The sequence below is a fragment of the Leptonychotes weddellii genome, chromosome X (assembly GCF_054177405.1).
Source record: "Leptonychotes weddellii isolate Sample4059 chromosome X, ASM5417740v2, whole genome shotgun sequence".
Classification (NCBI taxonomy): Eukaryota; Metazoa; Chordata; class Mammalia; order Carnivora; family Phocidae; genus Leptonychotes; species Leptonychotes weddellii.
Window position 1 is genome coordinate 48,565,550 of NC_138385.1, and position 21,156 is coordinate 48,586,705.

The window sequence follows — 21,156 nt, forward strand, 5'->3', positions numbered from 1 at the left end:
TGTTTCCTTTGCTGTGCAGAAGCTTTTTATCTTGATGAAGTCCCAAAAGTTCATTTTCCCTTTTGTTTCACTTGCTTTTGGAGATGTATCTTGAAAGAAGTTGCTGTGGCCGATGTCAAAGAGGTTACCGCTTATGTTCTTTTCTAGGATTTTGATGGATTCTTGTCTCACATTGAGGTCTTTCATCCATTTTGAGTTTATCTTTGTGTATGGTGTTAGAGAATTGTCGTTTCATTCTTCTGCATGTGGCTGTCCAATTTTCCCAGCACCATTTATTGAAGAGACTGTCTTTTTTCCATTGCATATTTTTTCCTGCTTTGTTGAAGATTATTTGACCATTGAGTTGAGGGTCCATATCTGGGTTCTCTATTCTGTTCCATTGATCTATATGTCTGTTTTTGTGCCAGTACCATGCTGTATTGGTGATCATTGCTTTGTAATATAGCCTGAAATCAGGCAACGTGATGCTCCCAGCTTTGTTTTTCTTTTTCAACATTTCCTTGTCTTCATGGTGTTTTTGATTTTCTCTTTGATTTTGTGATTGACCCATTCATTGTTTAATAACATGGTGTTTAATTTCCATGTATTTGTGCTATATCAAGATCTTTTCTCATGGTTCATTTTTAGTTTCAAAGTGCTGTGGTCAGAAAAGTTCCACGGAATGATTTTGATCTTTTGGAATTTGTTGAGACTTATTTTGTGGCCCAGTATGTGATCTATTATAAAGAATATTCCATGTGCACTTAAATAGCATGTGTATTCTGCTGTTTTAGGGTGAAATTATCTGAATATAGCTATTAAGTCTATCTAGTGCAATGTGTCATTCAAAGCCACCATTTCCTTGTTGATTTTTGGTTTGGATGATCTATCCAGTGACATTATGGGGGTGTTAATGTCTCAAACTTTTATTGTATTACGAGTGATTTGTTCCTTATTATTGTTATTAACTGCTTTAAGAATTTGGGTGCTCTCATGTTGGGTGCATAAATATTTTCAGTTTTATTATCTTCCTTTTGGATTGTGATAGCAGTGATTATATAGTGTCCTTCTTTGTCTCTTTTTATATTCTGTGTTTCAAAGTCTATTTTTGTCATATATAAGTATTGCTACCAGATCTTTCTTTTCACAGGAATTTGCATCATAAATGATTCTCCAACCCTTAAATCTGTAAACTTCATGTGTCTTTAGGTCTGAAATAATTGTCTCATAGGCAGTAGATAGATGGGTTTTTTTTTTTCCCAGTCCACCACTGTATGTCATTCGAGTGGATCATTTAGCTAATTAAATTCAAAGTAATTATTGATAGATATGTATATTTTGCCATTTTTCACTTGTTATAAGGTTGTTTTGTACTTTTTCTCTGTTTTTTTCTTCTCTTGCTCTCTTCTTTCATGATTACTTGGCTTACTTTATTTTCTTTTCTTAAAGATTTATTTATCTCAATAGATGCAGTAAAAGCATTTGACAAAATACAGCATCCTTTCCTGATAAAACCCTCTACCATGTAGGGACAAAGGGAACATTCCTCAAAACCATAAAAGCCATATATAAAAGACCCACAGTGAATATCATCCACAGTGGGGAAAAATGACAACTTCACCCCTAAGGTAAGGAATGAACATTGGGGTGCATATCCACTCTCACCAATCCCTGTGGAATCCCATTTACACCAAAAGATAATAAAATACCTATGAATAAATTTAATCAAGGGGGTGAAAGACCTGTACTGTGTAAACTATAAAACACTGATGAAAGAAACTGAAAATGACACAAACAAATGGAAAGATATTCCATGCTCATTTATTGGAAGAACAAATATTGTTAAAATAACCAAGGTAATGTTGAAAAAGAAAACCAAAGCTGGAGGCATCACAATTCCAGATATCAAGCTGTATCACAAAGTTATAATCACCAAGATATCATAGTACTGGCACAAAAACAGACACATCGATCAATGGAACAGAATAGAGACCCCAGAAATGGACCCTCAACTCTATAATAGTCAACTGTTTTTTTAAAAAAAGTGGGAAAGAATATCCAATGGAAAAAAAGTTGCTTCAAAGGTGGTATTTGGAAAATGGGACAGTCACATGCAGAAGAATGAAACTGGACTACTTTCTTACACCATACACAAAAATAAATTCAAAATGGATGTAAGACTTGAATGTGAGATAGGAAACCACCAAAATCCTAGAGGAAAACCCAGGCAGCAACCTCTTCGACCTTGGCCACAGCAACATCTTGCAAGATATGTCTCCAAAGGCAAGGGGAAAAAAGGAAAAATGAATTATTGGGACTTCATCAGGATAAAAAGCTTTTGCACAGCAAAAGAGACAGTCAACAAAACTGAAAGGCAATCTATGGAATGGGAGAAGATATTCGCATATCAGATAAAGGGCTACTATCCAAAATCTATTAAAAAATTTATCAAACTCAATACCCAAAAATCAAAAAATCCCATCAAGAAGTGGGCAGAAGATATGAACAGACATTTCTCCAAAGAAGACATACAAATGACCAACAGACATGTGAAAAATTGCTCCACATCACTTGCCACCAAGGAAATACAAATCAAAACCACAATGAGATACCACCTCACACCAGTCAGAATGGCTAAAATTAACAACACAGGGAACAACAGATGTTGGGGAGGATGCAGAGAAAGGGGAAACTGGTGCCGCCACTTTGGAAAATAGTATGGAGGGACCACAAAAAGGAAAAATAGAAGTACCTATGACCCAGGAATTACACTACTAGGCATTTATTCAAAGGATACAAAAATAGTGATTCAAAGGAGCACACGCACCCCAATGATTATAGGAGCAATGTCCACTATAGCCAAAGTATTGAAAGAGCCCAGATTTCTTCAAACAGATGAATGGATAAAGAAGATGTAATATATATATATAATATACACACACACACACACACACACACAGAATGGAATATTACTCAGCCATCAGAAAGGTTGAATACTTACCATTTACATTGATGTGGATGGAACTAGAGGGTATTATGCTAAGTGAAATAAGTCAGTCAGAGAAAGACAAATACTATATAATTTCACTCATATGTGGAATTTAAGAAATAAAACAGATGAACATAGGGGAAGTGAAGGAAAATAAGATAAAAACAGAGAGGGAGGCAAACCATGAGAGACTCTTAACTATAGAAAACAAGCTGAGTGATGCTGGAGGGGAGGTGGGTGGGGGGATGTGGTAATTGGGTGATGGGCCTTAAGGAAAGTACTTGATGTAATGAGCACTGGGTGTTATATGCAACTGATGCATCACTAAATTCTACCCTTAAAAGTAATAATACACTATACGTTAGTTAATTTGAATTTAAATAAAAAATTTAAAAAAAGACAAAAAAATAGAGATTTATTTATTTGAGAGAGAAAGAGAGAGCAAATGGGGGGGCAAAGGGAGATGGAGAGGAAGAATCTCACACAGACTCCCTGCTGAGCATGGAGCCCAACATGGGACTCAATCCCACGACCCTGAGATCATGACCTGAGCTGAAATCAAGAGTCAGGTGCTGGGGCGCCTGGGTGGCTCAGTTGTTGAGCGTCTGCCTTTGGCTCAGGTCATGATCCCAGGGTCCTGCGATCGAGCCCCACATCGGGCTTCCTGCTCGGCGGGAAGCCTGCTTCTCCCTCTCCCACTCCCCTTGCTGGTGTTCCCTCTCTCGCTGTGTCTCTCTCTGTTAAATAAATAAGTAAAATCTTAAAAAAAAAAAAAAAAGAGTCAGGTGCTTAACCAACTAAGCCACCCAGGTTCCCCTAGTTGGCTTACTTTAATGATATACTTGGTTTCCTCTCTCTGAATTTGTTATGATCCATTACGGGGTTTTGATTTGTGGTTACCATTCAATTTGTATATAACATCTTCTGCATATAGCAGTCTATAGTAAATTGATGGCTGCTTAACTTTGAATCCATACTTGTTTTGTCATTACTTTATTGCTTTATCTTTTCCTTTCTTCCCTTGCTTTCTTTTCTCACAAAAAGTTGCCTTTCTTTATTGATACACTTGGATTCCTTTCCCTTTATTTTTTGCATATCTGTTACTTGTTTTTTATGTGTGGTTACCATTTGGTTTGAATGTAAACTTTTCTATATAGCAGTTCATATTTAGTTGATGGTCACTTATTTTGAACCCATTATTTTCTACTCTCCCCTATATTAGGTTTATGGTGACATACTTTACATCCTTTTATTTTTTAGTCCCTTTACTGATTTTTACTGATAAACTTATTTTTACTGTTTTTGTACTTTCTAATGGTTGTACTCTTGAGTAATGTCTTTCCTTTCCACTCAAACAGTCTCCTATAACATTTTTTTTTAATGGCCATGAAATTTTTTAACTTTTGTTTGTCTGGAAAACTATCTCTCCTATTCTGAACGACAGCCTCACTGGATAAAATAATCTTGACTGCAGATTTTTTCCTTTTAGCACTTTGAAATTTTTTATTTTTTATTTAAATTCAATTAGCCAACATATAATACATCATTAGTTTCAGATGTACAGTTCAGTAATTCATCAGTTGCATATAACACCCAGTTCTCATCATATCACATGCCCTCCTTAATGCCCATCAGCCAGTTACCCCATCCCCCCTGCCCTCTCCTCCAGCAACCCTCAGTTTATTTCCTATAGTTAAGAGTCTCTCATGGTTTTTCTCCCTCTCTGATTTCTTCTTATTCCATTTTCCCTCCCTTCCCCGATAATCCTCTGCACTGTTTCTTATATTCCACATATGAGTGAAACCATATGATAATTGTCTTTCTCTGATTGACTTATTTCACTCAGCATAATACCCTCCAGTTCCATCCATGGTGATGTAAATGGTAACTATTCATCCTTTCTGATGGCTGAGTAATATACCATTGTATTTATATACCACATCTTCATTATCCATTCTTCTGTCGATGGACATCTTGGCTCTTTCCACAGTTTGGCTATTGTGGGCATTGCTGGTATGAACATTGAAGTGCAGGTGCCCCTTGGGATAAGCACATTTGTATCTTTGGGGTAAATATCTAGCAGTGCAATTGCTGGGTCATAGGGTAGCTCTATTTTTTATGTCTTGAGGACCCTCCAGACTGTTTTCCAGAGTAATTGTACCAGCTTGCAATCCCACCAGCAGTGTAAGAGTATTCCCCTTTCCCCATATCCTTGCCAACATCTGTTGTTTCCTGACTTGTTAATTTTAGCCATTCTGACTGGTGTGAGGTGGTATCTCATTGTGGTCTTGATTGTATTTCCCTGATGCTGAGTGATGTGGAGCATTGTTTCATGTGTCTGCTGCCCATTTGCATGTCTTCTTTGGAGAAATTTCTTTTCTTGTCTTCTTCCCATTTCTTGACTGGGTTCTTTGCTTTTTAGGTGTTGAGTTTGATAAGATCCTTATAGATCTTAGATACTAGCCCTTTATCTGATATGTCATTTGCAAATACTTTCTCCCATTTCGTAGGTTGCCTTTTAGTTTAGTTTTGTTTTGTTTTGTTTTGACTATTTCCTTTGCTGTGGAAAAGTTTTAATCTAGATGAAGTGCCCATAGTTCATTTTTGCTTTTATTTCCAGCCTTTAGAGATGTGTTTTGCAAGAAGTTGCTGCAGTTGAGATCAAAGAGGTTGCTGCCTGTGTTCTTCTCTAGGATTTTGATGAATACCTGTCTCACAATTAGGTCTTTCATCTATTTTGAGTTTATTTTTATTTATGGTGTAAGTGAATGGTCAAGTTTCATTCTTCTACATGTGGATGTACAATTTTCTCAACACCATTTGTTGAAGCTACTGTCCTTTTTCCATTAGATATTCTGTCCTGCTGTGTCAAAAATTAGTTGACCCTAGAGGTGAGGGTCCATTTCTAGGTTCTTTATTCTGTATCATTGATCTCTGTGTCTGTTTTTTTTTTTTTTTTTTGCCAGAACCATACTGTCTTGATCATTATAACTCTGTAATATAGCTTTAAGTCTGGCATTGTGATGCCACCAGCTTTGATTTTCTTTTTCAACATTCCTCTGACTATTTGGGGGTATTTTTTGGTTCCATAGAAATTTTAGGATTGTTTGTTCCAGCTCTGTGAAAGATGTTGATGGTATTATGATAAGGATTGATTTGAATGTGTAGGTTGCTCTGGGTAGCATAGACATTTTAACAATATTTATTCTTCCAATCCATGAGTATGGAATGTTTTTCCATTTCTGGGTGACTTCCTCAATTTCTTTCATAAGTGTTCTGTAGTTTCTAGAGTAGAAATCCTTTACCTCTTTGGTTAGGTTTATTCCTAGGTATTTTATGGTTTTTGGTGCAGTTGTAAATGGGATCGATTCCTTAATTTCTCTTTCTTCTGTCTCATTGTTAGTGTATAGAAATGCAACTGATTTCTGTGCATTGATTTTATATCCTGCACATTGCTAAATTCCGGTATGAGTTCTAGGAATTTTGGGGTGGAGCCTTTGGGTTTTCCACATAAACTATCATGTTATTTGTGAAAAGTGAGAGTTTAACTTCTTCTTTGTCACTTTGAATGCCTTTTATTTTTTGATTTCTGATTGCATCATGTTGCCTGTGAAGTCCTTGTTTCTATAGATTGTCTCTGTAAATTTCTGTTCTATATCACTCTTGGGGTCTTTCTTCTTTTATAGACCCCCTCCCCCTTAATATTTCTTGCAGGGCCAGCTTGGTGGTCACATATTCTTCAGTTTCTGCTGCTCTTGGAAGCTCCCTGTCTTTCCATCCATTCTGAATGACAGCCTTGCTGGATATAGTATCCTTGGCTTCATGTTCTTCTCATTTAGTGCCCTGAATATGTTTTGCCATCCCCTTCTGGCTTGCCAGGTCTCTGTCAACAGGTCTGAAGTTATTCTGATGTTCCTCCCTCTGTACATAAGAAATCTCTTCCCTCAGCCACTTTCAAGATTGTTTCCTTGGATCTAAGATTTGTGAATTTTACTATTATATGTTGTGGCATTTGGTCTGTTCTCATTGATCTTGAGAGGGGTCCTCTCTGCCTCTTGGACATGAATGTTTGTTTCCTTCCCCACATTAGGGAAATTCTCAGCTATGATTTGCTCAAATATACCTTCTAGACTTCTCTCTCTCTCCACTCCCTCAGGGATCCCAATAATTCTGACATTGGAACATTTCATGGCATCATTAATTTCTCAGTCTGATCTCTTGGTCTTTAATCTGTTTTTCCTAGGCCTTCTTAGTTTCTTTCTTTTCTATCATCTTATCTTCTAGCTCCCTAATTCGTTTTTCTGCCTCATTTACCCTGGCAGTCAGAGTATCCAGTTGAGACTGCATTTCATTCATAGCATTTTTAAGTTTGGCCTGATTAGATCTCTTTTCTGCCTTTAGAGATTCTATATTGTTGGTAGTATTTTTCTCAAGCCTAGATATTGACTTCATATTGTTACTCTGAAGTCTATTTCTGACATCTTGCTTATATCCATATCCATTAGGTCTATGGCAGAGGCCACAGTCTCTGATTCTTTGTTGGGTGTTCCTCCTATTAGTCATTCTGTTGGGGTGTGGTTTAGGGAATATACAGAGTCCAAAGTATTAATCATGACCCAAGCAAAATGCACCTGTTTTATAGGGACCTTAGTGTTGTTGGCCTCTTGTTCTTCCAGCCTGTCTTCTGGGGCAGGGGCCTGCCATGCTTTACTCAGGCAACTCTGCCCCCTGTAGGGGGGTGGGCTCAGTGAAAACCATTTTTTTTTGGGGGGGGCTTTTGTTTTCTGGTGGCTTTCCATGGTGGCTTTCCACATCTCTTCCGAGAGTCAGAGCAGAAATGACTGCATCCAAACCTCTGTCTCAGAATGGAGAAATTGCAGTCTGCTCTTCACTGAGCTCTCCAGGCCATACTGTCTCCATTTCTGTCTGCACTGCTAAAAACCACAGCCTCCCCAGTTGTGTACCCATAGCAATGCTCCCAGCGGTGGAACCCAGGGCCAGGCATGTCTCTGCCCTTTGTGCTTCTAAAACCACGAGCCACCCCTAGATCCTGTTTGGGGGCTGCGCTAAAGTCTTTTCCCTGCCACTACCAGTCTGTGAGTCTGTGCCCGGTGCCCAGTACAGAACTCTTTTGTGCTCTGGTGTTATATCACCTTCCCAGCACCAGCTTTTGGCAGTTCCCTCCCCCTTCTGTTTATCTTCCGATATCTGCATGCAGAACCACCGCTCCTTGCTTCATACCTTTAGGCCATCGGAGATATTCAGTTTGTAGATATCCAGGTATATATTCTTATATCTCAGGCTGATTTCGTGGGTGTTCAGAATAGTTTGGTAGATATCCAGATAAATTCAGGGGACCAGTTGAAATATGGTCCCCTACTCATCCACCATCTTTTGTCCTACCTTTTTATGTCCTTTAGCATGATAAATTGTTTCCCACCCCCTCACAAACAATCTGGAGGTGTCCTTGTATCTAAAATGAGTCTCTTGTAGACTGCATATCAATGGGTTTTCTTATCTTATCCAATCTGATATCCTGTATCTTTTGATTAGATCCTTTAATCTGTTTACATTCAGAGTAATTATTGAAAGATATGAATTTGGTGCCATTGTAGTAACTATAAGATATCTGTTTCTGTAGATTGTCTCTGCTCCTTTTTGGTCTTTGTTACTTTTGGGCTCTCTCTTCACTCAAAGGATTGTTTTAATATTTCTTCCAGAGTTGGTTTAGTGATCACAAATTCTTTTATTTTCTGTTTGCTCTGGAAGCTCTTTATCTGTCTTTCCATTCTGAATAACACCTTTGCTGGTAAAGTATTTTTAGACGCATATTTTTCTCATTTAGCATGTTGAATATATCATGCCAGTCCTTTTTGCTCTGCTAGGTCTCTGGGGACATGTCTGCTTCCAGCCTTATGTTTCTACCTTTGTAGATTAAGGACCTCTTGTCTGGAGCTGCTTTCAAGATTTTCTCTTTATCTCTGAAATTTGCAAGCTTCACTATTATATGCAGGGTATTGACCTATTTTTATTGATTTTGAGGGGGGTTCTCTGTGCCTCCTGGAATTGAATGCTTGTTTCCTTCCCGAGGTTAGGGAAGTCGTCAGCTATAATTTGTTCAGATAAACCTTTTGCCCCCTCTCTCTTTTTCCTCATCTTCTGGGACCCCAATTATTGTAATGTTACTGCCCTTTATGGTATCACTAATGTCTCAAAGCCTCCCCTCTTGGATCCAGTAGTTGTTTTTCTCTCTTTTCCTCAGTTTCCTTACTGTCCATCATTTTGTCTTCTATTTTACTGACTCTTTCTTCTGCCTCATTTACCCTAGCAGTTAAAGCCTCCATTTTTACTGCATCTCAGTGAAAACATTTTTACTTTCAGCCTGATAAGATTTTAGTTCTTTTATATCTGCAGTAAGAAATTCTTTAGCATCTTTTATGCTTTTTTCAAGCCCAGCTTGTATCTTTATAATGGTTGTTCTGAATTCTAGTTCTAGCATCTTACTTATCCATATTGATTAAATCTGTGGCAGGGAGTACTAAATCTGGTTGTTTCTTTTCTTTTGAATTTCTCCTTCTAGTCATTTTGTCAGAAAAAGAGGGAAAGAAAGAAAGAAAACAAAAAGAAAAAAACAGCAGAAGCACAATAATAATATCAAGAACAACAACGATATCTTCAGGAAGTGATTCCAGTATATGCTGTATACACTCTTCTGTTGTGTTTTGGCTGTTCTTTCCTACTGGTCCTCCCTCTACAGAGTTCCTACTGGCTTGTAGTGGGGAGTGTTTGGTCCTTTAAGTAGTTATGTTTTGATTTGTTTGTGAAGTTAAGCTGGAAGCTGAGGTTTTGGAGCTTCCTTTAATTAGTAGACTTGGTAGATTCAGGGGGTTTTGTTGGTCTTCTGAGGGAGAGGCCTGCTGTTCTGGCTCACAATCTGACTTGCCCTCCTAAAAATGCTCCTGCCAGGTCAGGGGACCAGGGTTTAGTGTAGGAGACTGTGGCCTTCACTAGGGGTACTGTGTTTCTCTCTGGAGTTTGTGCTGGTGGGCAGGAGGAGGGAAGGGTTGTATAGGAGGTAGACTGTGGCCTCACCTCATCCTCTTGTCCCTGGGGAACAGAGTTCCTGGCAGCTGCTGCTCAGGAGGCCCTCTTAGAAAAGCAAGCAATCTCCTGTGACCCAGGACCTCCTCAGTTCCCTGCCCTAACCTGTCTGTGTCTGAGTCATTGGTACACCCAAAGCCACACATCTCCTGTATTTTATCTCTGGCCAGTGGCTGGGATTCAAATCTTAAAGTTTTAAAGGGCCTGTTGATGTGTGTGCCTACTCTTATCCCCGGGAGGGGAGGCTCAGGGCATGCCCAGAACCATCCTGTCCCTGAAAAGCTATCACCCAGTGTGTGTGCAGAGGCTAGAGTTTATTGTAACACTCAGCAGAAAGCTGGAGCCAGGTTATCAGCCATCTGCACTTGACTCCATCCCCTACTCCCCTTTGTCCCAGAAAAGCCACTGCAGAAGCTTGAATCTATTGTGGCATACAGCAAAAATGGCAGGCAGGTTATCCATGTTCTGCTCCAGTCTCTGTGCTCTGCTCAGTCAGTCCCAGAACAGCAGTTCTTTGGCACACGCACAGAGGTTTAAGCCTATTGGGGTTCACACTGAAAAGTTAAGAGGTTTTCTCCCCTCTGTGCTCCTCTCTGACCCTGCTGTTGAGCTTCTCTCAAGGCTCCTCTGCTGTCCCTTTGTCTTTGGAAAGGACAAATATGCTCCTCCAAATGCCCTCTAAGAAGGGGATCAATCTCTCCCTGAATACCTCAGGGATCCACTCGCCATGGCTTATTGTGTGTTCATAAACCACTGTACTCTTTCCAACTTTCTCCCTCTTCCTGACTTTGCTCTGTGAACCCAGCTTCCTCCCCTTCCCAGCCATGCAGTTTCCTAATCCCCCAATTCAGAGCTCTGAACCCCGCTTCTGCCAAATTCTCTCACTCCAACTGTGCATAATGTTTCCATACTCCTCCGGTCCTCTTCCTGATTGTTCAAAATAGTTGGAGGTTGATCTAGTTGTATTCCAAGGATGAGGCAAATTCAGGGTCCCCCTACTACACTGCCATCTTGGAACTCTGATCAAAACCTTTTCTGTTGTGTGTGTATGTGTGTGTGTGTGGTTTTTTTTTTTAAAGATTTTATTTATTCATTTGCGAGAGAGACAGAGAGAGAACAAGCAGGGGGAGAGGCAGAGGGAGAGGGAGAAGCAGACTCCCTGCTGAGCAAGGAGCCCGATACGGGACTCCATCCCAGGACCCTGGGATCATGACCTGAGCCAAAGGCAGACACTTAACCATCTGAGCCACCCAGGCGCCCCTGTGTGTGGTTTTTTAAAATTAATAGATAAAGAGAACAGATTGGTGTTTGCCAGATGCAGTGGCAAGGGGGAATTGGAAGATGGGAGAAATGAGTAAAGGTGGTCAGAAGGTAAAAATAAATACGAATTGGAAAATCAATAAAATAATAAGTGAGTACATTGAAAAGATCAGTGAAATTGACAAACATCTAGCAAGAATGACAAAGAAAAAAGAAACAAGACACAGAAATTAGTAATATTAGGAATGAGTGAGGGGATATTTCTACAGACTTTGCAGACAGAAAAAGGATAAAAGAGACTATTTCAAACAACTCTGTGTGGACAAATTTGACAATTTAGATGAGATGGATCAATTCCTGAAAAAGTGCAAAATATCACAAATCACCTGATATGAAATAGATGATTTGAATAACTATTAAAGAAATTGAAATCATCCTTAAAAATTGACCCCAAAAAAGAAATCTACAAGTGTCCAAACCTACAGTTAGCATCAACTAATGGTGAAATATAGAATGCTTTCCCCCTGAGGTCAAGAACAAAACAAGATGTCCACTTTGACCACCTTTATTCAATTTGTACTGGAAGTTCTAGCTAATGCAATGAAACAAGAAAAGGAAATAAAAGTAACATACAATTGCCTGTGTTGGCAATCCTAAGGAAACTACAAAAATAGTCTCATAACCAATAAGTGAATCTAACAAGGTCTCTCGATACAAGATCAACATACAAAAACCACTTGTGTGTTTATACAGTAAAAATTAACATATTGAAACTGAAATTAAATATATAATATTATTTTCAATCACTGAAAAAATCAATTGCTGTAAATCTAACAAAACTAACAAAACATGTATAGGGCTTTTATGCTGAAAATTATAAAACATTGATGAAATAAAGAAGTTTTAAATAAATGGGAAGACATTTGTGTTCATGGATTGGCAGACTCAACATAGTAAAAATGTAAATTCCTCCAAGATTAATATGAAGGTTTAACATAATTCTTATAAAAGTCTCAATAAAATTTTTAGTTGATGTAGACCAGAAAATGCTAAGATTTATATGGAAAGGAAATATGCTAGTATAGTTAAAATAATTCTAGGGAAAAAAAAGAATGAAGTGGAAGAAATCCGCCTACCTAATTTCAAGACTTATTATGTAGCTACTGTAATCAAGACTATGTGGAATTTACAGGAAGATACATCTAGAGATCAGTGAAATATTAAAGAACCCAGAAATAGCCCTGCACAAGCATGGACAGCTTAGTTGATTTTTGACAAAGATGCAAAAGCAATTCAATGGAGAAAGTCTTTTCAAAAAACGGTTCTGGAACTCTTTGATATCCATAGAGAACAGAAATGAACTTTGATCTAAATCTCATACCTTATAAAAAATGAATTCAAAATGGATCATAGATTTAAATGTAAAAAATAAAAACTATAAAAAAGTTTAGAAGAAAAGATCGGCGATAATCTTCAGGACCTAGGGCTTGGTGAATTATTTTTAGAAATGACACTAAAAGCACAATCCATAAAAAAAAAGAAACAATAGCTTAGACTTCATAAAAATTAAAACTTTTTTTTTTTTTTTTTTGCAAAAGACGCAGATGAGGAAAATAAAAGCTACAGGCTGGGAGAAAATATTTAAAAACCACATATCTGACAATAACTCATATCTAGAATATATAAAGAATTCTTAAAACTCAACATTTTTAAAAAGTCAATTAGAAAATGAGCAAAATGCATGAAGAAACATTTCACTGAAGAGAGTATATGGATGGCAAATAAGCACATGAAAAGATTTTCAACAACTAGCCTTTGGGAAATCAAATTAAGAACTCAATGATCTATCACTGCATGCATGAATGAGAACAGCCAATTTTTTCATTATTGAGAATACCAGATGCTGGCAAGAATGCCAGGAAACTGGATTTTTCATACATTGCTGGTAAAAATGTAAAATGGTACAATTTTTCTGGAAACAATTTGACAGTTTTTTATAAAACTAAATGTATAATTACCATACATCCAAGCATTTGGATTCTTGAACCTTTATTCTAGAGAAATGAAAACTTACATCTGCACAAAAACCTGTTCATGACTGACGGTTCATAGAAGCTTTAAGACCTCCAACATTAAAACAACCTAAGTGCCCTTCGATGAATGAATGATTAGACAAACACTGCAAATAAATGGGAAAAAAGTACATAAATATGGAATACAACTTAACAATAAAAAGGAATGGACAATTGATACATGCCACTTGAAAAATCTTCAGAAAATTATACTGAGTAAAAAAAGCCAACTTCAAAAAAGTCACATGCTTTATGACTTCATTTATATAACATTTTTGAAATGACACAATTATAGAAGTGGAAAACAGATTAATGGTTGCCAGGGGCTGGGAATGGTAGATAAAAGAGGAAGAAGAATCGTGTGATAAAGGAACATAGAAGTGTACATACATACTGTGCAATATCAATTTCTTGTTTTAATTATTGCAATATAATTATGCAAAACATAAGTCGGAGAAAACTGAGTGAAGGAGATCTATCTTTGAAACTTCTATGCCTCTAAAACTATTTTAATATAAAACATTTTAAAAATTGGTTCTGAATCAAATGAAATGAAATTTTAGAATACTTGAAATACCCAAGTAACCATGAAAGAGTGAAAGTTAATAGAAGCTACATTTTCACCATGGAAGCAAGATTGGATATGGGATAAGATCTCTAGTTACATGTCTGGTCCCTTTAGGAAAAGAATCAATTTGTGTTTTGTTTGAAAGATTTGGTGGGTTATTTCTACAGAAAAACAAAAACAAAACCAAAAACAAAAATTTATGTATTTTTAACTAATTAAAAAAGACATAATCATTCAAGAGAAATGCTTTTTAAAAAATTAACATTGTTATTTAATTATTATTTACCAAAAATTTAAATATATTTTGTTTCATTTCCTCTCAAGGTTGTCCTGTTTGAATTATGTTTGCTTTATAAGCATAAATGTCTGCTTATAAATTTTTATTAGTCCTTTATTCAACATTGTATTGGATATTTTGACACATTATACTATATCAAATTAATAAAATGAGCAATTTCAAAAAAGAAAAAGGAGTCTAAAAAAAGTGTTCTGTGATGGACTACATGTTGCTTTAAAGTCTGAATATTTAGATAAATGTCATCTTTTGGCTAATAATATATTTAAAAGTAAAAGCATAATTATCTTAATTTTTGCATATTGACTAATAATTAAATTTTATTATTTTAGGTACTTATTTATTTTTAATCATATTTTATGCAGCATCCATTTATTATTTTAATGGCCAGAAATGCTAAAAGTTCTATGTTTCAAAAATTCTTTTTGTATTTCTCTTATAAGACTTGGATTGGGAATCGAAGAAGGAAATACCGTTTAATGGGGATTGAAGTTCCGCCTCCAAGAGGAGGCCCTGCTGATTTTTCTGAGCAGCCTGAGTCTGGTTCTTTGTCTGCACTCACATCAAGAGAAGAAGCTGGTCCTGAAGTAGGAGAAGATAATGAAAGAAATGATGAAGTATCCATCTGTTTGTCTGAAGGAAGCTCTCAAGGTATTTCATATGCTGCACTTTCTAATACTAGCTTTTGTAAATTTGATGGATTTTAACTTGCTTTTCAGCTAATTGCATTTCAAATCTAAAGTCTTCAAAACATTTGTTTAAACATTTGAAAAGAAATTGATTTATTTTGATTGTATTTTTATATATATACACACACATAATGAAATGATTACTACAGTAAAACTAACTAACATATCCATCTCCTCACATAGTTACCATTTATGTATATGATGAGAGCACCTGAAATCTACTCTCTTAGCAAATTGCTAGTATGCTATATAGAATTGTTAACTGTAATAATCATGCTGGACATTAGATCTCTAGACTTATCCATCCTATGTAATTGCAAATTTGTATCCTTTGACTAAATTCCCCCATTTTCCTGACCTCCCCACCATGGTAACTATCATTCTGTTCTCTGCTTCTATTTGACTTTTTAAGAGTCCACATGTAAGTGAGATCATGCAGTATTTTTAGTTCTGTGCTTGGCTAATTTCATCTAACATAATGTCTTCCAGGTTCATCCATGTCATTGCAAATGGCAGGATCTCCTTTATTTAAGACTGAATAAATTCCTATATATATGTATATAGGTTTTTATATATTTACATATATTTCTTTACATATATTATATATTCCTATATATAGGAGATATATATATATTTCTCAATTTCTTTATCCATTTATCTGTCAACAGATACTTAAGTTGCTTCCATATTTTGGCTATTCTATGTAATGCTGCAAGAAATGTGGGAGCACAAATATCTCTTTGAGGTACTAATTTTATTTCTTTTGTTTATATATCCAGAAGAGGGATTACCAGATTACAAAGAAGTTCTATCTTTAAGTTTTTGAGGAACCCCATACTGTTTTCCAAAATGGCTGTACCAATTTGCATTCTGACCAATGGTGTACAAGAGTTCCCTTTCCTCTATATCCTCACCAACACCCATTGTCTTATCTTTTTTATTTTTAATGCCTCCCCCTAAAGAGTCTCACTGAGTCATCACAACACTTATCTACCACAATAATGATATCTCACATTTAGAAATGTTGGTCATTGTAACAATCCATAATTATAATTAAGTATGATTGTTTTTTATTTTATTGAAATTCTAATCAATTTAGGTTAGAACATTATAAATGTTTTGTAATAAAAGAGGGTATGGTATAATATGATTAACACCAGGGTAATAGGCAACCTGGGTGAAAGTCCTAGATCTTCCACTAGATGATTATTTGACTTCAGGCAAAACATTTAATTCATGGGGCTTTAGTTCCACATCTGTAAACTAAGGGAAATAGACTGGATCATCTTTATAACATTGCTCATGAGAGCAATGAGAATTAAAATAATAACATGTACTTTTTCAATGAACACTTGTATTGAGTTTAATTTACATATCATAAAATTCATCTGTCAATGTAGAATTCAATAATTTTTAGTAAATTTTATAGAGTTGTGGATTATCACCATCACTAAAGTACAGCTTTAGAATATTTTCATCACTTCAAAATATTTATTTGAGCTTGTAATCAACCCTCATTCCCACATCCAAACCCAGGCAACCATATATCTACTTTCTGACAATATAAACTTGTATTTTCTGAATATTTCATATAAAAGGAATTATACAATATATAGTCTTTTTGTATCTGAGAGAAAGAGAAAGATTCTTGCACTGACCCGTTTTGTTTATTTTACTGACCAGAATATTAACAATATATTTTCCAGTTTAATTTTTGCCTTTTAAATTTGATTATGGATGTCAGAACTTTTGCTTGTAGTATTTCTGTTGCCAAATATATCAATCCTTTTCTTTATGATTTCTGACTTCGGTGTCATGATTACAAAGTCCTTTATTGTATCACAATTGTGTTAACATACCCCTATATTTGCTTCTTATATTGTTATGGTTTCATTTTTACAACTTGGCATTTATTCTGCCTAGAATTTATTCTACTTTAAGATGTGTGAGGAAAATACCTAATTTTATTTTTCCAAATGGTTGACCAGTTGCCTTTACAATATTTGTTAAATAATCCAGCATTTCTTTCCAGTGAGTTTAATTGTAGCTTTTTATTGAGTATTATATACATACACACATATATGTATACATATATATTTTGGATTTCATATTATGTTACATTGATCTGATTGTTTATAACTGTGGCTTTATAAAATATCTAAATATCTGGTAGTGCTCTGATTACTCTTCTTAGCTCTTGTAGCACAGATTCTTCTAGATTAACTTTAGAATTGCTTAGTCATACCTTTTGCCAATCTCTCTCCCCCAAAATCATTTTAAGATTTTTTTATTGACACTGCATTAAAAGGATAATAAAGTGTGGAAAGATAAATTCAGTTTTGCATGTGTTAAGTTTTAGATGACATCAGGACATCCATGTAGAGCTGTTCAGGAGACTCATGGATAATATGGGTCTGAAACTCAGAAGAGGAGTTAAGACATGACAAGAAATATAGGAGCCACCCACATCGAGGCCAAAAAAAATAATGTCTAGCCATAGAAATAGAATATTTAGTTAAGTGAGAAAATGGAAAACAAGAAAGAAAGATGTATAAGAGCTGTGTGTTGAGAAATATCCAGATTTGGGAGCTAGAGGTGAAAAGGGAGCCATCAAAAGAATATTCAGATATAGGAGAATGAGAATGTCATGTTATTACTAAAATCAAGGAAAGAGAAATTTCAGAAGAAAGAAATGTCATTATCTTGGTCATCTTTTGGATGTTGAATAGAAATTTCTCTCATATGAGGCATCTAAAATGGTCAAAGGTATGTAAGTAGACAATATAATGGTAAAAGAGGATGAGGGACAGGGTTATGAGGAGTTGTTCAATGAGTATAAAGTTACAATTACACAACTATAATATAACTGTTAGTTCCTATAGTTGGCAATAAGGGGTTATAGACTTTAAAAGCTTGTTAAGAGGATAAATCATATTGTGTTCTTAACACAAAAAAAGGGACAAAAGAAAACTTTTGGAGGTCATGGATATGTTTATTATCTGTATTGTGGTGATGGTAACATGAGTGTATTCATATGTTCAAACTCACCAAATATACATTAATTATGTGCACTTTGTTTACACCAATTATACCTTAATAAAGCAGGAAAATTAAAATAAAATTTTAAAAAAAAGAATGAGAACCCATTGAACTGGGTGCTTAAGGGATTCTTTCAAAAAACAATGTGTGTTGCAAGGTGGAGGCAAGCAGATTGCACTAGGTTGAGTAATGGAAAGGATATAAAAGCTCTCAGCATTGCCAGGGCCATATATTTTAATACCAGTGTTAAAAAAGTTGTGTGAATATTCAAGTGTTTCCTCTGTCTCTCTCCTTCTCTCTCTCTTCCCTCCCTCCCTTTGTCTCTCTCTCTCTGCCTTTACCAACATTTGCTGTTGGTATTGATGAGGATGATAACACAGAATTTAGTGTACAGGAAAACTGTGAAGCAGGAAAAAAAGAAAGGCTATTGCATCATTTCCAAATCCCTTGTTTATAATCTAATTGGTCCATTAAACCATTTTTGTCTTCTATTAGTATTTACTAAATTGTATGTGCCTGGGAATACTTGAATATTTTCAGTGATTTATGAATGGACCTTTAGAGAATGATGGCTGGCAGCTAATTGGAAGATAATGGGGATTTGTGTGTTTCTATGGGTTGGGTAGGTGGGAGAGCTATTAAGAAATACTCTGATTAAAGTAAATTACATAAACCCCTAAAGGGGAGTTTCAATCTATGACTTCCACTTCCCCATCTAAAAGGGGATTTAAAAAAAATAAGTAGTTAATGGGAAAAAAGTGAGTTAATTTTAAGGTTGTTAATGGACCACTGCTCCTACACTGGCATTTAATAGTATGTTCTCTAGACAGCTGGCATAGTAATCAAGACCTATGAGAAAAGGAGAGAGAGAATTTAATATATGAATCAAAAAACACTTGATGGGAAGTGAGATTGCCTAGAATTCCTCTCAGTCTTATTCCTCTCAGGCTTATTTTTGACAGCTGCATAATAACCTTTTCATTCTTATCAGAAGTTGGAACAGAAAAGCATAAAAGATACAAAAAGAGCCTTTTTTGGTACTATTTCCAATGAGTTCTGTACTATTTTCTTCCTCATTTTGCTGATGGAGAATGCTAATCTGATTGATTTAACTGTGTGATCCTTTTGTGATGATTAAGTGAATTGTATCATGTGGCCTAGACTAATATCATAACTTTAAGGTATGCTAACCATATTCTCTTTCAGTTATGAAAATGTAGTTGAATGTGTGTTTACTTTGAGATTTCCATTATTTACATCTGAGAGATATAGAGACCAAATAATCAGAGTAGCTGCCCATACTATTTCAAAAATCTAACAACTTGAAATTCAGTCCTTTATAATATAGCTGTTGATTCAAGAAAATTAGTCTTCTAAATGTCTAAGAAAAAGAAAAATATCTTTAAAGAAGGACTTATATTTTACATGTAAAAATCAATTAAAAATTCTGTTAAATTTTTCTAGAAAAAGCTCTACAAGCTAAAAGAAGCATTATATTTTTAAAATACAGTAAAAGGCAAGTTTAGCCAAAAATCACCAAAAAGTGTTGCTGATCTTTTAGCAGTTTTAGTTTCATTTCTTCCTTTCTGAGAGAACAGGTACTTCCCTGATACAAAGCTTCCAACTTAACCTCTACCTTCCACCTTCTATCTCTCACTTTCACTTTTCCCATTTCTTTTTCCTTTCTCTGTGGGGAAGTGAAGAGAAAGGAGATGTAATAAAGCTACCTGGCTTCACCCCTCATACAACTGCAAACTCTAGCAAAAGTAATAGATGACTCAGCTCTTTAATGTAAAGTTCTGTGTCTACTAAAATATATGCATGGATGAGCAATTTTAAGGACTTTTTACTATCCCGGGAATCAAACTGTTTAAAGTATGAGAACAATTAACATCTGTAATGTTAAATTTTATAGCAAAGATTCTTTTCAACTGTATCTGTTACGTGGGTGTGCATATAAAATAGAGTTCTGCATGGTTACTCAGTTTAAGTGTATGGTTACCATATAGAGTGCCCTCTAGAGTTTGTTGATAATAATTTTACTTATTTATTTTCCAATTTGCAGAGCTGCTTTTCCTGAGGAATAAGCAGACACAATGACTGTGTTTAGCTTTCCAATTTGCAGTAATGTGGAAGCTATCACTTCATAACTTTTTATTTTAGAAATCTTCAAAACAGTTTTTATTTACATCTAATAAAATAATCAAACCCTGCATGTATATTTTGCCAGTAAAGCAGAAATGTGTATAGTTATGAGAAAGTAAGAACAGAAATATAAGGCAAACCTAAAAGGAATGATACCAGTAATGATCTTATTGATGAGCACTGTAACCTCTATTCTGACAGCATTAGTACCAATATCAGCTCTGCAGCTAAACCTGTTAACCTCCCCTTCATTTAATTTAGTTGCTGATTACATAGGACTTGAAATTCCTGTGAATTGAAATGTCTAAATAATGAATAAAGTCTCATCCATCTAGGAATCATTTTTTTATTTAAAAATTAATTGAATTTATGGTGTTCAATAGAGGTAACAAAAGCATTTGACAAAATACAATATCCATTCATGATAAAAACCCTCAACAAAGTAGGTGGAGAGGGAACATACCTCAACATAATAAAAACCATATATGAGAAATCTACAGTTAATGCCATCCTCAATGGGAAAAACTGAGAGCTTTTTCTCTACAGTTAGGAACAAGATAGAGATGTCCACTTTCACTACTGTTATTTAACATAGTGCTGGAAGTCCTAGCCATAGCAATCAGAAAACAAAAGAAATAAAAGGAATCCAAATTGGCAAGGAAGAAGTCACACTTTGACTCTTTGCAGATGACATGATATTCTATGTAGAAAACCCAAAAGACTCCAAAAAAAACTGCTAAAACTGGTAAAGGAATTCAGTAAAGTTGCAGGACACAAAATCAACATACAGAAATCTGTTGCATTTATTTTTTTTTAATTTAATTTTATTATGTTATGTTAATCACCATACATCATTAGTTTTTGATGTAGTGTTCCATGATTCATTGTTTGCGTATAACACCCAGTGCTCCATTCAATATGTGCCCTCTTTAATACCCATCACCAGGCTAACCCATCCCCTACCCCACCCCTCTAGAACCCTCAGTTTGTTTCTCAGAGTCCATAGTCTCTCATGGTTC

General features: G+C 35.6%; 1 protein-coding gene across 1 annotated transcript in view; it reads left to right on the plus strand.

Moving 5' to 3' along the window:
• The window catches only part of HDX (highly divergent homeobox), a 184,032-nt gene that overhangs the window by 138,628 nt on the left and 24,248 nt on the right, over positions 1–21,156 (plus strand). Inside the window, exon 5 of the mRNA XM_081809325.1 lies at positions 14,708–14,915. Within this exon, the coding sequence (XP_081665451.1) occupies positions 14,708–14,915 (208 nt within the window). The remainder of the gene's footprint in view (positions 1–14,707; positions 14,916–21,156) is intronic.